General features: G+C 38.3%; 1 protein-coding gene across 6 annotated transcripts in view; it reads left to right on the forward strand.

Annotated features, from left to right (window-relative positions):
• The window catches only part of LOC136864144 (serine/threonine-protein phosphatase 4 regulatory subunit 1), a 1,196,145-nt gene that overhangs the window by 1,104,368 nt on the left and 73,701 nt on the right, over positions 1-18,076 (forward strand). For all 6 annotated transcript variants that reach the window (XM_068226182.1, XM_068226183.1, XM_067140780.2 and 3 more), the window contains 2 exons: positions 6,901-7,211; positions 11,152-11,313. In XM_068226182.1, the coding sequence (XP_068082283.1) occupies positions 6,901-7,211; positions 11,152-11,313 (473 nt within the window). The remainder of the gene's footprint in view (positions 1-6,900; positions 7,212-11,151; positions 11,314-18,076) is intronic.

An 18,076-nucleotide genomic window follows, 5' to 3' on the forward strand; every position in this document is an offset into this window, starting at 1 on the left:
AATAGCCACACGAAATTTAAAAAAAAATGATGAAGTACCTGCGTGCATGCAATAAGATTACAAAATATTAAAAACAAAATACTTGGTGTTGATTTGAATGCAGCTACACTGAATTATCTTTAGATGTCAAGTTACATGAATTGTGTGACCAACTATAGTCTCATTTTGGAACTCAAATCCACAAGGCCATTACTCTTATGTGTTAAATGTTTGAACATTTCAAATGTGTATATATATGTGTAATTTGTTTTTGTATTTTTTTTTATCTTAACTTATGAGATTCAACCCCATTTGATTTTAATGATACTGTGTCCTAATAATTTGTGGTTAATAGCTGAGGATGGCTGTATGAACAGCTGAAACTAGTACTACCGTATTTCACGGCATAATTGTCGCACTTTTTATACCAAAATTTTCGAAAAAAATTGTAGGGTGCGACCATTATACGATGAATATTTAATACCAGTATTTGTATTACTCAAAAAATGTATTTATAACTAAATTGTATTTGATACAAATTTAAGATGCACGTAATACTCGCGTTTATACATCAAAATAATTAAAATAGTCTAAAACAAAATTCATAATTTTTCGCAACAATTCGGCGAACGTTTTTCCAACCTGAAAATAAAAATGAACATATTAAGTTAATTTGTCATTAATTTGAGTATTAAAGTTAAAATATTACACTTACAAAAAATTATCGCTTTGTTGTGAAATGCGGACTTACCGGTACGCAATTTATTCCAAATCTTAGGTGTCGCTATCGCAGGTTTCGCTATCTGATGCGCCGTCCTCGCCTCTGTTAATACCAGTATCAGATTCTTCGTCTCCCTGCCACTTCGGAACCGTCTAGTGCATTCGAAATCCCAGTCCTTTTGAAGCTCTTGGAAGACTAGTTCAGGTGGTATAAGATCCCAACTCTTCTTCACCCACGAGCATAACAAGTCCAAGGGTGGACGCCTGATATTTCCGGCGGGCGTCAATTGCTGATCGCCGCTCATCATCCACTCGTTGTAAAATCGACGTAAGTGGTCTTTAAAGGGTTTATTAACACATACGTCTAGTGGCTGCAAAGCAGATGTTAGGCCACCAGGAATGACTATCTGTCGTGTCTTATTTGTAGTGAGAATTTACTTCACTTCGTTCACGAGGTGACCTCGGAAACTATCTAAAACAAGCAGAGCTGGTTGTTTTAGTAGTGCACCAGGTCTTCTATTCCACACAGTTTTAACCCAGTCCAGCATGAGTTCTACGTCCATCCAACCCTTTGGTTGCACTCGTACATGAATTCCACGGGGAAACTGTATATTCTTAGGCATCGTTTTCCTCTTGAAAATGATGTAAGGCGGCAACTTTCTCCCGTCAGCTGTAATGGCTAGCATTGCCGTGCATCGCAACTTCTCACTACCGCTGGTTTTCATTAATACACTCTGTGATCCTTTTAGCGCAATAGTGCTGTTGCGAGGCATATCAAAAAAGATTGGAGTCTGATCGGCATTACCGATTTGAGAAAGCAAGTACGAAGTTTCCTTGCGCAAACGTATGACAAATCGGTGAAAATTTACAATCTTGTCTGTGTAATCAGCAGGCAACTTTTGGCTTAGTGTTGTTCTCCTTCGCACTGACAGATTGTGTCGTCGCATGAACCCCTTAATCCACCCACGAGTCGCCTTAAACTGAGTTACCGGTATGTTGTGTTTGCGCGCTACCTCCTGTCCCTTAATTTGTAACATTTCATATGATACACTGCAGCCATTGTTACGTATTTCACTGATGTACCTAAACACTTCTTCGTCAATTATAGGAAACTTCCCTGTTTTAGGACCTCTAAACGCGCATCTAGAAGTGTTTGTGCTTTTTAGCTTGTTTTTTACTTTCCGCCAGTTACGCACCAACTTTTCACTCACAGAAAATTTTCTTTCTGCAGCTCTGTTCCCGTGCTGTTCAGCGAAGGCAATTACTCTTAGCTTGAAGCCCGCAGAATAGTTTCTATATTTACCAATAATCGCTTATAAATGCTTCACACGTTAATGTTTTGCGATATAAATGACTTTCCGTAATTGTTCACTATTAAAACAAATTATTTCTGCAAACACCCAAAACACAAATTAAAAACTTAAATTCTCACGCACACGTGTCTACAGTAATCACGTAAATCTGAAACAAATAAATGCATCTGTGATCTGTCCATTCCAGAGCAGCCAATACTGTTAGGCAGCAAGGAAGCATGCAACAATTTATCAGTTTAGCTCGTTGGTTGTGACACACTACTGCGCTTGCGCAAAGCTCGCAAACCGGAGCTCTAGCTAGCGCGGTGTAGATCTACTGTATAGTTGACTGTATTCTGAGACGTCAGTAACAAACATTCATTTTTTTCAATTTCTTTTAAACATACGGTAATTAGGTTAATATTTCTTCCCAGTTATTGATGATTTTACATTACATTACTGACGAGTTTATAAAATAAAACTTTAATAGCATTGGATAATAATTATCTTGACTGCTTGGATAAAAGTTTTCATCCCATGCCCGGACACTTATGACGTAGTAGTAAGATAAGAGTCTAGCGATGACAACTGAGACATCGTAAATAATTCGGCTGAATAATTCCGTGGAAATCTGCGTTATCGTCTTGGATTTCACTTCGTGCGCAATAACACAGGACCCGGCCCCATGGTGTAGGGGTAGCGTGCTTGCCTCTTACACGGAGGCCTCGGGTTCAATTCACGGCCGGGTCAGGGAATTTTACCTGTATCTGAGGGCTGGTTCGAGGTCCATTCAACCTACCTAGCCGGTATTTCCTGGCGACGTTGCCGATAAGCGATAACTTACAGCCTTACGTATTTCAAATGGGAACTCATAATATGTAGGTGGTGAATAAATAGTACACTGTCTCGCGACCACGTTGTCAAACTGCCGATAGCCTACCGGTAAGCCATGCGTTGTACATATACCGGTATTATTTATTTATACGTTGTGCAACATGTCGCAAACGTGACTGTGTTGCCAAATTGCCCATAAACCATACACGTATTTAAATTGCGCATTCATGTGCAACTTACGTTGCAGTTCCATTTACCTTTTAACCAGATTAGTGAACAAAATTTGGACGTGCGATGATTATGTAATTAAAGGTTTAAAGTCCGATTTTTGTATTGAAAATAAAGGATGCGACGATTACGCGGTGGCGACGATTATGCCGTGAAATACGGTATTTGATGATTTAAACTATGTATTGATTATATGGAAGAATAAATGAAAATTTGTAAAAACAAAAAAAATCAGCTCCAAGGTCAATTCAAGGCTCAAGAATAATGGTTTATTATAAGGACAATGGTATAGTCCAACAACACCAGTAACAACATTTTTAATGTGTTATTTTAATTCCTTTTTTAAAAAAAACTGTGTAATCTGACATTTCATCCACACTGTTTTAGATTAAGACTTCACTTACCAATGAAGACAAGATATCATTACCCCATTGGACTTCAGACATGTGTATAACATCACCAGTTTGGGCTGGGCTTAAGTGTGTTCTCAACATTATATAATACAAATTAAGGCATACCAGTTGTAATATTTTATTGGTGTTCATATATATGCCTGCTATTTCCAATTTTGATCATGGCTGAAGATGACGTAATGTAGCAAGGTCGTAACTAGTAACAGCATTAATCTAATGATATTGAATAGGTTGACCTTTCTCTACCCTTTGACAGTGCATAAAACCTAGATCGCAAGGACGGTTGGACCACCAGGTATAACCCGTAATACTTTTGCATTGCTCTTGCTAGCTGGGTGCAGCCTTTGCATCGTAAGGCAGACCTTGCAACAAGGGTGGGTCATATCTGCCTTGTATGGGAAACTGCTTGTTATTGTGGTGGAGAATAGTGTTTTGTGTGATGAATGAGTTGCAGGGATGTTGGGGATAGCACAGATGCCCAGTCCCCTTGCCAAGGGAATTAACCATTTAAGATTAAAATCCTCAATGTGGCTGGGAATCAAACCTGGAGCCCTCTGAATTGAAGGCCACAATGCTGGCCATTCAGCCAAGGAGCCAGACCTTATAAGTAATTATCTACAACTCCCTGCTGTAGAAGTGTAGTGCCAGGCCAATATCAAATACAAAATAAATTTTTGAAGCCTAACACTTCCCATGTATTTTCCAGAATGTTCTGCGCCAACACTTCTTTCTTGTGTGTCGTTTACGATATATTCCACAACATAATGACTCTAGCGGGTCATTCACCTGAAGTTCCTTAGGCTACCATAAGTTTACAGATAATTATGATAGGTAGCAGGAAGGTATTGGATAATACTTATGAACGCGCCTGGAACCTGAAATGACTACATAAATAATTTCATATATATTTTTCAGGATTGGCTTGATAGTTACTTGAGTTTGACAGTATCAGCTGATGTAAATAAACGGTGAAATGACAGGCTCATACGACGAAGATGTGGCTACAATTTCAAGGTTTATAGATGAATCAGTGATTACAGTGATTTTGAAGACAGTACTGAAGAGACTGTGGGTTCAATATCAAGTGACAGTGAAATTAATGGAGTTGGGGGCAGTAGTGATGCAATTAAAGGTGCAGTATTCCAAATTATGCCTGCTTTTTGTGATGTTTCTAAGTATGATCCTGGACCTTTTTACATATTGCCTTTCAGTGTAACTACTCATCATTTCATAAATCTTCCAAGCAAGTTTGATGCTGATACACCACCTATAGATTACTTCAACCTTTTTCTTGGTGATGAAATGGTAACACACGTACAAAATGAAACTAACCTATATGGTGATACGAAAATTGCAACACAAACATCACCACATTTCTGGTACAAGAATTGGAACATTGAAGTCAGTGATGTTGAGGCCCTTCTGGATATATTTATAAATATGAATCTATATCTTAGATGTGATATAAAGGATTATTTTATAAAGGAGTGGCACAAGCAGATGCTACTTTTTGGAAATGTTTTCTCTTGTAATAAATTCATGTGTTATTCTTGAGCTTGCATCTAAACCATGGTGATTGCTAAGGTGACACAGAACACGGAGATCGTAACGTAAGGCCACTGCTAGAATATATTTCATAAAGCAGTACAATGTTCTACACTCCTGAAAAATGTTGCAGTAGATGAGAGCACTGTCAAGTTTGAGGACGTTGTCTCCTTCAAAATTTATAACCCCAATAAACCTGTGAAATTTTTTCTCGAGGTCTTTGCCCTATCTAACAGTGAGGCAGCTTATTTGTATTCATTTTTAGCATATTTTGCCTAAATCCATTGTTATTCCTAGAAGCAACCTACTGAAAACCTCTCAAGTAATTTTGTACCTTTCTCATTCACTTGTAAAAGACATTAAACAACCACCCAGAGGTGTCAATGTTTATAATGATATAAGTCCTCGATTAGCAACCAAGTTGAGAAAAATGGGTTTTATTCTTACCGGCAGTGTCATGCCTACAAGGAAAGGGATGCCAGCAGAACTACAGAAAAAGGAAACTGAAAAGGTGAAGAAGGGAGAGGTCAAAGCCTACAGGAAGGGTTCAACATGGAAGGACAAGACGGTTGTATTAATGCTGAGTATGAAATATAAAGCTGACAGCATCTACTGAGAAACCAGTAGTAGTTGCTCCGTGGGATCTGAGCAGAGTGAAATACAAGTAAGTGTAGATCGAAGTGATCACTTGATATTAGATCACCAGTTTATATACAGGACACTAGTTTGGTGGAGAAAACTCTTCTTTTGGTTAGTAGAAGTATGCATTATTAACTCCTGCATTATTTACAAGTCCTTGCAAATCCACCCCCAGAGGAAACCCACTGTCACATCATGCTTACTGTGAATTCATGGTGTTGTGACTATTTGCAAATTGCCTGAGGAAAATGGGGGATATGGCTGTGAGAAAATGAGGGATACCTCCAGAAGAGGCCAGAGGACATAAGACTAAATGGAATACCTCACTATATGGGGAAGGAGGAAAAGGGCTCTGTCAGGTGTATTGTTTGTATCAGTAGAAAGCAATGAAGAGAGACCATTCGCTACTGCAAGACCTGCATAGACAAGTCATGTCTTCAACCAATGGGGTGTTTCATAGATTATCACAGCAAAGAATAGAACTGATAACCTACAATATGAACCTCACTCATCATAAAGTTAGTGTTATATTGTGTGTTTTTTATAGCTTTTTTTTTGTCAGTTGTTGAGTGATATAAAAGTGTGGTTTTATTGAAGAGCGAAAGGGATTGATTTGCAGACTGAATTTGGTGACTGTAAATATCATGCTTATGCTTCCCTTCCTGAACTGATTCATATTTTGTATTCATTTTCTCTTTTAAAATGTCTTTATGAACATTATTCCCAAAAAAAAAAAAAGCATGTTTTGAAAATTTTCTTTAAGATAAAGAAGAAAACTCTGGTAAAATACTAACACTGGGAAGGTTAAGACTAGTTTGCTGTTGCTCCTTGACTGAATGGTTGGCGTAGTAGCTTTCAGTTCAGAGGAATCCAGGATCAATTTTTAGCTAAGTGGGGCAGTTTAGCTTCATGTAGTTAATTCATCTTTATTGAGGACTAGGCTTTTGTGTTTCTTACCATGCATCTCTTCATTTACACATCACTATATCAACCACCACAGGCACATGTAATTGTGAATATATCCTTCCACATACAGTTGGCATCAGAAAGGGCCTTCAGCCATAAAACTGAGCTTTAATCTACATATAGTCCTGACCCTAAGACTTGGAAGTGTACCGTACTGCCAGACTAGAAAAAATAGATGTAAAATTCCGAAAGCTGCAAACAGTGCTATCTTCAGCAATATTTTCTCAGGAATTGGCTATTTGCATGGCACAATGTGTCTAATTTAATTGTATATATTTCTGCAGCTGATGTCAAAATGATCCGCTTCAAGACCTACGACCCAACAGAGGACCCATTTGCATCAGAGTTGTTGATGACTTCGGAGGAAACTCTTCAAGCTATACCTCTTTCTACTAACCCACCAAGTCAAGATATTGTGCCTCAACTGTTAATTGATCACTTTGTTTCCATGACACACCCCTCACAAGTGCAAAATACAGACAATGAAATTACTCATTATTGTGCCTTCAGTATACCCGCGGTCGCACTTACTTTGGGGCGTGCCAACTGGAATCTTATAAAGAAAGCATATGAAGCATTAGCATCTGACAGACAGGTAAGTGATAACATTGTTATGTTATTTTAACAAAGAACATGTTTGAATGTATGTCCACCCTTTCCCTTTCCTTTTTCCTGATAGGGTTGTCGATGAGGTGAGATGAAATTACATGGCATGTTTTTATGGCTGGATGGCCTTCAGTCAGTCATTCCTTTCAGTTGTTTACCTTAGCCTTTTCTTAAATATTGTTAAAGAATTTGGAAATTTATCGAACATTACCCTTGATAAATTATTCCAATCCCTTTAGTCCTCAGGACAGTGGATGGAGCGGTTCAAACCCACTCCTCTTCCCGAATGTAGAGCTTGGCTCCATAGCCGTAGTGCATTAAGATACGCAGCCATTCCACTCCGTTAATACAGAACACGTATATAATAGTAAAATTCAAGTCCATAAAATGTCTTCTTTCTTCTTGTTATTAAACACCATAATGAAAGTTAAATATAATTTCATTAAAATAAGGCAACATTTGAATTGTATAACTGAAGCTTACATGGTGTGAAATTATACACTTGTTCTTTTCAGGCTACACTGTGTGGAAAAAATTACACAAAAATTATGAAAAATGTGTATGTTTTAATTAATCTATGTCAATCTTCATCCACACAATTCACGACCAAAATAGCACTGTTTGTTAGTATGTGCTCTCTGTACTGCAGTGAAGCAATCACCAGAACCAAGCTACGAAAAATTATGAAGATATTTTCATATTTCTATTGCATCTCTACTATCCTAGAACCATTGTGTTTCACTGGAGCCAGTACTTCAATATTTTTTAACATGATGTCGTGGCTGGGTGACGAGCCATGATCTGCTAATGTTGACCTATCCGGTTGGTTAAGTCGAATTCATCTGTCATGTTCCTTGATGTGTGTGGATACCATACTGATCATGGCATCTGTCCATTGTAAACTTCACCGTAAGTGCATGGAATCTTGTAGAAACCAGGATGTGTTGTAATTTGGGTATCCGATCTTTAGTTGGTCCAAAAAGTTGCTCTACCTTAGTGCATGTTACAAATATGGTCCTATATTGTGCTTACAGAGAATCCTGTCTAAGGGGTCAGTTGCTCTCTGAATATACCACAGATATGCTGTGCTCCATACCCTAGCATTAAACGTATGCAACTTTTTCTGTTTTGGATACATTGCCCTGAAAATAGCAGTGTTGGTGTAACCATTTCTGAAAAACACTGTTTTCAAGATGTCAGATTCCCCAGTCAAAGATGCTTGATCACATATCCTGGCTCTAGTTGCTGAGATTGTAATAATGCCAAGTTTTTGAGCAGGATCGTGGTGCAAGTCTGCTTGGTGATACCTGTTGTTATGGGTTGGCTTGCTACGTACATTGTGGCCTAAGGAACCATCAGATATCTGGGAGACCAACAGGTCAAGGAAGGCTAACTGTCCTTCAACCTTTTTCATCATAGTGAAGCATATTGAAGGACACTGATGGTTAAGATGTTCTAAAAATGCATCGTAAGCTTTTTCTCCTTTTCAGATCATTTTCTCATCATCATCATCATCAATATCAGTATTTCATCAGTATACCTCCACTAGACCTTTGATTCAGTAGGTGCTGAAGACAGAGCAAAGTTTAAAAAATCTCCATTTAAAAGTTAGCTATCACAGCAGATAGAGTGCTACCCATTGCTACACTGTACGCTTGCTCATAATACCTAACATCCCACAGGAAGTAGCAGGCCTGTATGCAGTGATAAAAAAAAAAAAAAGCCTTGTAATATCCTCTGTAAATTGGTGCTTGATAAGGTGCATAATCACCTCCACTGGCACTCAAGTGAACAGAAATGCACATCAGAACTCACCAGAACATCTTTGGGTTGAAGCCATAACTAGTTCCAGATACGAAATGGGTGGACTCCTTAAGATGAGATGGCGTTTGTCCAAGAAGTAGCCAGTGCAAACTACCAAGGTATTTGGAGAGGTATTAGTAGGATAATATATAGCATTTACTGTACTATTGGTCTGAGAGGAATGTCTTTGTTGTGGATTTTCGGAAGACCATATAGTCTGAGTGAAATGGCGTCACCTGGAGAGAGCGTTTTCTGCACCTCTGTTGGAATGAATCCCTGTTTATTAATATTGAACTGGTTCTAGAATAACTAGTTGTAGATGTTATTATAACCTCTCGCTCTAGGATTGCAGTAGCATTACCTTTGTCAGCCAGCGAAATAATATCTGGATTATTCTTACTGAGCTCGATATCTGCAGTAGCTTAGGTGTGGCCAGTATCCAGTATTCGGGAGATAGTGGGTTCGAACCCCACTATCGGCAGCCCTGAAGATGGCTTTCAATGTTTTCTCATTTTCACACCAGGCAAATGATGGGGTTGTACCTTAATTAAGGCCACGGCCGCTCCTTCCCACTCCTAGTCCTTTCCTGTCCCATCTTTGCCATAAGACCTATCTGTGTCGGTGCAACGTAAAGCAGCTTGTAAGAGGGTTATTCTTTAAGTTCTCTTAATGCATCATTCTCTTCTCTTATCATATTAGAAGAAAGTGGGTTGCACGATTTTAACACTCTGGCACATTCCTGTCATATTTCTTCTGCCTCATCTTTTGACAGGTTATGCAGTGAAGGCTCCATGGAAGAAATAACTTCTTCTTTAGGTAATTTCTTAGGAGCGACAACATAATTAAGACCCTTACCATAGCCTTTGCTGTTGTGATGTTAGTGGGTATCTTGACAAATTAACCACGAGGTGATTTGGATTTAACTCCTGTATTTTGCATTTTGTGTTATTGATATAACCTATCAAATTTCCTTTTCTGCCCTTCTTCTTCTTCTTCTTCATCTTCTTCTTCATCCATTCCCTTTTACAGATTCTGTCTGGGTAGGGCACTGTACCAAAGCTCCTCAAGAACCTCATTTCAGCTGGTTGTATCTTACTTTGCTTCCACTTAGTCAACGTCCAGGCTGCTGAAGCATAGGACAGTGTGACTAAACGCACAATCACCTTCTTCCAATTAAATGCGACCTAAACTGTCCCGTACAGTAGGTTCTTATTCAGAGTTTTACTAATATATAAATGCAAACTCACCGTTTATTTGGAAACAAAATCCATTTGCCGTCGATTTCTTGTATGCTTTCACCTAGGAGAGCTCTATTATGAACTTACATCTCTGAAAAAACATGTCTTTCTCTGAAATAACATGTCTTTAATCTTATTTGTGAAAATGGAGAAAATTATTTAATTAATTATATCACATAATATCTAAACCTGATTTGTAATTTACACATAAGGTCTGCTTTTCACCTTGATATACGTATAACTCAGGCTCAACTGTACTTGGAAGGGCCACTGAAATAAGTAGTACAGATTACATCTTAATTATAATGCACTTTTTGCTTTATACCCCATATGTAAGCAATTGAACAAGCTTGTCAGAAAAGTAAAAATTCCGAGTAGTATTTGGCTTACTTTATTCTGTTACAAGGGTGTGAACTTATAAAACACAGTTTCATTGTTGATATAAAGATAGACTATAGCTTCCTGTTACCTTTACCCATGTAGCAGTATCAAACATAGCTAAGTCACGTTAAATATTATTGCAAGTCCATATCAGTAATTCCTCCACACAGCCACCCTTGCAGCTTCTGAAAGGCTACTACACCCACCCCTTTCAATGAACCATTAGTTAGTCTCTCGACAGACACCCGTCTGATATGGTTGCACCGGTGGCTTGGCTACCTTGGGGCGCACAAGCCTGTCCACCACGCCATAGCCACATTGGTTCACATAGGGGGCTATTCTGTATATAATTTGAAGAAAGGAGAGAGGGGTGGCAAACTGTAACCTCTCTCACTCCTTTTTCTAATCCTTCAGTTCTTATCACTGCTTTTATATTTTTTGTACAGATTGCAAATAAATCATAATAAATTCATATTGTAAAGAAGTAATAAATATTATTAATTTCAGTGGAAAGTTCGGCGTACTGTAGCATCAAGTATTCATGAACTTGCAGTGATTTTGGGAGAAGAGATTGCTACTAGAGACTTGGTTCCAGTATTTATTGGTTTCATTAAGGATTTGGATGAAGTTCGCATCGGTGCTCTAAAGCATCTAGCTGATTTCCTAAAGGTAATGATTTTGCGATCAATGATCATCTTTCAGTTTTTATACAATGACCTTCAATTTTTGACCCATGACATTGATATGATATGCACAAATCAATCTTTGCCTCTAAATATTTCTTCTTCTTCTTTCTCTTTTTTTCTTTTTGTCTCTTCCCCTTTGCTGTGCTTTTCTGATTTTCTTCCCATCCCACATTTCCCACATCAGGACTGAAGATCTGTAAAAATGACCCCACAATGAGTATCGATGCCCACTGCTCTGATGAAACTGGGAAGCAGAAATGAGCTTGTCAGGTGCTGGGAAGAAATGAATGTAGAAGAACTGAAATTAATGAGGAGAGAGCCCATCTATTTGATTCAGGAAATCTGTTAGGAATGTACGAGTTTTCTGGGGATTTTTCGATGATACAGACCCCTATCTGATCTGTAGTGAACTAAGTATCTCTAGGCCTAGGGTAGAGAAAGTGAATTCTGTCTGCAAACAAATAAGGGTAGAAAATATCCAGGATGAGGAAATTGGACAGAAGTACATGGATATGATCAGTGAGAACTTTCGAACAGTAGACAGTAAGCAGGTTCAGAATATAGAAAGTGAATGGGTGGCATACAAGGATGCTGTAGTAGAAACAGCAAGGGAAAGCCTAGGAACAACTGTGTGTAAAGATGGGAAAAGGCGAACATCCTGGTGGAATAATGAAGTGAGAGCAGCTTGTAAACGTAAAAAGAAGGCTTATCAGAAATGGCTCCAAACAAGGGCCGAGGCAGACAGGGCTTTGTACGTAGATGAAAGAAACAGAGCGGAACAAATAGTTGTTGAATCCAAAAAGAAGTTATGGGAAGATTTTGGTAATAACCTGGAAAGGCTAGGTCAAGCAGCAGGGAAACCTTTCTGGACAGTAATAAAGAATCTTAGGAAGGGAGGGAAAAAGGAAATGAACAGTGTTTTGAGTAGTTCAGGTGAACTCATAATAGATCCCAGGGAATCACTGGAGAGGTGGAGGGAATATTTTGAACATCTTCTCAATGTAAAAGGAAATCATCCTGGTGGTGTTGCAAACAGCCAAGCTCATGGGGAGGAGAAAAATGATGTTGGTGAAATTACGCTTGAGGAAGTGGAAAGGATGGTAAATAAACACCATTGTCATAAAGCAGCAGGAATAGATGAAATTAGACCTGAAATGGTGAAGTATAGTGGGAAGGCAGGGATGAAATGGCTTCATAGAGTAGTAGGATTAGCATGGAGTGTTGGTAAGGTACCTTCATATTGGACAAAAGCAGTAATTGCACCTATCTATAAGCAAGGGAACAGGAAGGATTGCAACAACTATCGAGGTATCTCATTGATACCAGGCAAAGTATTCACTGGCATCTTGGAAGGGAGGGTGCAATCAGTCGTTGAGAGGAATTTGGATGAAAACCAGTGTGGTTTCAGACCACAGAGAGGCTGTCAGGATCAGATTTTCAGTATGCGCCAGGTAATTGAAAAATGCTACGAGAGGAATAGGCAGTTGTGTTTATGTTTCGTAGATGTAGAGAAAGCATATGACAGGGTACCGAGGGAAAAGATGTTCACTATACTGGGGGACTATGGAATTAAAAGTAGTTTATTAAAATCAATCAAAGGCATTTATGTTGACAATTGGGCTGCAGTGAGAATTGATGGTAGGATGAGTTCTTGGTTCAGGGTACTTACAGGTGATAGACAAGGCTGTAATCTTTCACCTTTGCTGTTCGTAGTTTACATGGATCATCTGCTGAAAGGTATAAAATGGCAGGGAGGGATTCAGTTAGGTGGAAATGTAGTAAGCAGTCTGGCCTATGTTGACCACTTGGTCTTAATGGCAGATTGTGCCGAAAGCCTGCAGTCTAATATCTTGGAACTTGAAAATAGGTACAATGAGTATGGTATGAAAATTAGCCTCTTGAAGACTAAATTGATGTCAGTAGGTAAGAAATTCAACAGAATTGAATGTCAGATTGGTGATACAAAGCTAGAACAGGTCGATAATTTCCAGTACAGTAGAGGTCGGTTATAGCGAGAATTCACAACGGCGAAGAATTTACTCTCTATAGCGGATTGTCATTATATCCGATTTTTTATAAAAATCGGGAAAACTCCCAATCACATTAAAATCGGTATGAAATGGCAATCAGTTTGTTAAAAACTTGCGTTTTCGCAGATAATATCCACAATACGGCTTACTTGCTTGTCGTTTTTTGAAATCCAATACTACATGAAAGCGTGTGTTTAATTTCATTCGGAAAAAAAAATATTACCGTATTTCTCCGAATCCAAAACGACCCCCACTTTTTCCTTCAAAATTTTTTAATGAGGCTTAAAAGTGCTTTGTAAAATCATATGAATGTCTTTCTTATAGAGTACGCATTTTTAAACTATTTGTAGACGTTGAACATTGGCTTTAGTTATGCCGTATTTTTTGCGGCTGTACAATTATGCTTTATTTCAGCGGGTTTAATAACTGTTAACTTAAAATTGGCATCATAAGATGGAAGGGATCTTGCTGAAAATTTGCCGGCAAATTCACATTCCACGCGTTTCTACACTATGACGATCCATCAGGAAAATATTCTTGCTTACTATAAAACTGTTACTTTCACTCAGCATCAGATATAACTGGCTGCCGCTACACGCACGTATTGCTTGCCGGATTTGGCCAACTTCAGCGGCTAGCGATGTATAGGTCTTAATCGTGGACTTTGAAAGTCAACGAACGAGTTTATTGCGCCGTGGTATGGCAATTCCGCCCTTGCATTTTTGTGAACATACCTCACAATTTCATCTTTGGCTTCTTTAAAGGATCCTTATTGCGGGCCACTGAATGCATTTTTTGTGTAGTACGCATTTTTAAGCTATCTTTGTCTTCACGGTAACGCCAGATATTGGCTTTAGTTAGGCATATGCCTTATTTTCTTGTGGCTGCACAATTATTATACATTTCCGAGTGTTTAATAGCCATTAACTTAAAATTGGCATCATAACATCGACGAGAACCCGTTGAAAATTTGCTGGCAATACCTGTTCCACTTATCTTTACAATACGACGATCCATCACGAAAATATTCCTGCTGTCTATAAAACTTAATTTTACTAAGCGCCAGGTACAGCAGACGCGATATAACTCTGGTACTGAGTAGCCTTGGCCTTTCTAAGAATTCGAAGGCTCGCATGTTTTGATGCCATTCTGCAAATTTAAGAAACGTTTTTGTAGAGGATAATGGAATGTCATTCTCTCTTCACTATTTCCCGAGATCCAGTGACGTTACACACAGGCACTGTACAACCAGTCGCCGCGGCTAGCGATGTATGATAAAGAGGCGGTTGTTTATTGTCATCGAGTTTTGTCTGCGCGCGCGGCGGTGTGAAAAGAAACAGCGTGGTTACTGCGGTAATTGCCAGTGGTGTTCATTACTATCAGGCTGCGAATGCAAAACGACCCTTGATTTTTAACATGAGATTCTGAGAAAAAAACGTCGTCTTGGATTCGGAGAAATACGGTATCACTCCAGAGGCTTCTGTGGCAAACATTTCAGTTTTCTTCTTCAAACGGCGTCGCCTAACCTAACCGTAAGTGTACCTATTTGAAACGCATGTAGAGAAATGATAACCTCCTTGTTAAAAATTGACATACCGGGCGAGTTGGCCGTGCGGTTAGGAGTGCGCAGCTGTGAGCTTGCATCTGGGAGATAGTGGGTTCGAATCCCACTGTCGGCAGCCCTGAAGATGGTTTTCCGTGGTTTCCCATTTTCACACCAGGCAAATGCTGGAGCTGTACCTTAATTAAGGCCACGGCCGTTTCCTTCCCAATCCTAGGCCTTTCCTATCCCATCGTCACCATAATACCTATCTGTGCCGGTGCAATGTAAAGAAAATAGCAAAAAAAGATTGACATTTGAATCTATTAGCTTCATGTCTGTATTGATAGATACTACAACATAAAAGTAATTGAGAAGTCTCCACCTTATCAATACATTAATTTATTTACTAAAGTAGTAAATTCTGTCAGTACCGGTTTCGATCCCTAAGGGATCATCCTCAGCTGACACACAAACAGATTGATATAATTACAAAAACATCACATATGGGAGATTGTACCTTCATTAATAGTCCAATTGAATCAGACTTTGAAAGATTTTTTTTTTATATATTAGTGGGTTCATCTATTGGCTTAAAAATACCATTGTGTGAGGTATATAACTTTGTTATGTGTAGGTTATTGAACATCAAGTGGATTCTACACTTGTTCACATTAATTATAAAACTGAGATAAAGTTTACACTTATATACACTAGTGTTTGTAATTGCTGTACAGGCTTAAAAATCTATAGTATTGAGGCATATTGTTTCATTGTGTCTAATCTAAAAACACCAAGTAAGTTTTTACATTTCTTGCATTAATTCTGGAACGTTACATTTTTGTAAAACTAGTCCAATTGGACCAGGAGTTAAAAATACTTATTAAAATAGAAAGGATTCTGAATTTAAAATTCCTTGTTGTATGATATATGTTGCCTCGTGTGCCTATTTTTAACGTAGAATCCCTTAGGGATCGAAACCCGTACTGACAGAATTTACTACTTTAGTAAATAAATTAATGTATTGATAAGGTGGAGACTTCTCAATTACTTTTATGTTATGGGAATAGCTTTCCAAAATTTAACTAGACGCGAGAAAATATAAACTATCCTCTAAAATCAGTGATGCACCTTGCCATATCTTGAGGTGTATCACATTCTTACTTAATTTCAGTATGCGGTATACCATTAAAATTAAGAGATCGTTTACTTCAGCCTTTATTTTTAACCAGTTAACAGCTGCTATCGGCTACGTTATTTTACACATTTATTACGAAAACATGTTATCCTCTTTCATTTCGAATTTCCTTTAGAGAACAGCAGTCGACGGGTTTTACTAATCAACTCCAATATCGCCTTCGAATGTTGAAGAGAGAGCTCGCAAATGCAATTAGCGCGAAAACTATACCGTACCGAAGATGATCGATCGCCCTTTGTGGCAAACGTTTCAATTTTGTTATTCAAATAGCGTCACCTATCCAAACTTAACTGTACTAGCCTATATGTATGATGATTACATACTTCAAACGCCAGTAGAGAACCTACTCGTCATAAATTTACATGATAATAGCCTTTCCGTAATTTAACGAACGCGAGAAACTATAAACTAACCTCGTAATCAATGACGCACTCTGCCATATCTTGCGGTGTAGGCCTATCTCCTTCTTACTTAATTTCGGTATTTAGCATTAAAATTAAGCGATTATCTTTAACGATCAACAAATTAATCTAAAAAGCCACCTAATCGATACTTTATTTCTTTTGCCTTTGGCAAACTTAAAAATACATTAACAAACACAGTACATGTTTCGACCACTTAGTGGTCATCTTCAGCTGTATATAAAAAATCTTAGATGATAACATTTAAAAGCAAGCACATTGGATCTTAAAACTATATCCCATGGGAATCCAAAAACTATTGTTCTAGATGCTTTAAATGAAATGGAAGATGGGGGGGTTTGGGGGTAAGGAGATTTATGTGAATGATACTTAAATTACAGTATCGTTTACAATTGTGTTTAAAAAAACTTAAATGATGAAAAAAATATTTAAAAGCGTCTATGGTAAAATTCTTTTTGATATCATTAGGTGGCGTGAATAAAAAGTTTGTGTTTGTAATAATCTTCAGGCATATGTGAGAAAAATAATAACTTAATTAAAATTTGCATCTGTGGTGATGTTAAACACTTTGTTTTTAATAAACATACTTTAAAATATTCTAAAGTGTCTATGGTAAGGCACTTATTCAAAAACACTTGTGCTTGAACGAAAGTTTATGTCATATGCACCAGTCTTCAGGTATTTATTGTTTATATTTAATAACTTCCTTGAGTGATATTCTTGTGGCTAAAAGGCCGTGTTGACTGTTTAACTTCCGAGAATTGCTCTTCGGAATGTGATAAAAGAAATTGTGTTAGTCGTTTAACTTGCTAAAATCCTGTGGTGGCTTCTGTTATATAAAATGGCGATCTGATTCGGGCAGCTTGCCTCGCGATCTTATCTGGCAAATGTTTAATCCGCGTTGCCTTGGAGAACTGCCTTCGTGCACGACCTAGTGTGATACCGGTGTGACCAAGACAGTGAGAGTAGTGCTGAAGTTACATCTTGCATGACTAATAACACTGAGAGACGGGTGCTTAGTGACTCAGACAATTCAAGTTCAGAATGAAAGTGGTGACCATGCTAACTGAGCAAAGATATCTGAAGATAGTTTTACCTTCATGGAATTCCCAAGACCTAAGACCATATTCAGGGAAGGCGAAACATGTACCACTATTAGTTAACAAATTTATGGCTGTGAAGCTTGCATCCGGGAGATAGTAGGTTCGAATCCCACTATCGGCAGCCCTGAAAATGGTTTTCCGTGGTTTCCCATTTTCACACCAGGCAAATGCTGGGGCTGTACCTTAATTAAGGCCACGGCCGCTTCCTTCCAACTCCTAGGCCTTTCCTATCCCATCGTCGCCATAAGACCTATCTGTGTCGGTGCGACGTAAAGCCCATAGCAAAAAAAACAAATTTATGTAAATCATCCAAGACGATTTTGTATTGATTAGGTGGTCTAATAAATAACTTAATGTTATTATTTCAATCAAATGATACGGTGTCGAAGATGATCGATCGAATGCAGTATAATGACTGGGTGCATAAATATCGGCAACGGGAAAATCGAGCGC

The sequence above is a fragment of the Anabrus simplex genome, chromosome 2 (assembly GCF_040414725.1).
Source record: "Anabrus simplex isolate iqAnaSimp1 chromosome 2, ASM4041472v1, whole genome shotgun sequence".
NCBI lineage: Eukaryota > Metazoa > Arthropoda > Insecta > Orthoptera > Tettigoniidae > Anabrus > Anabrus simplex.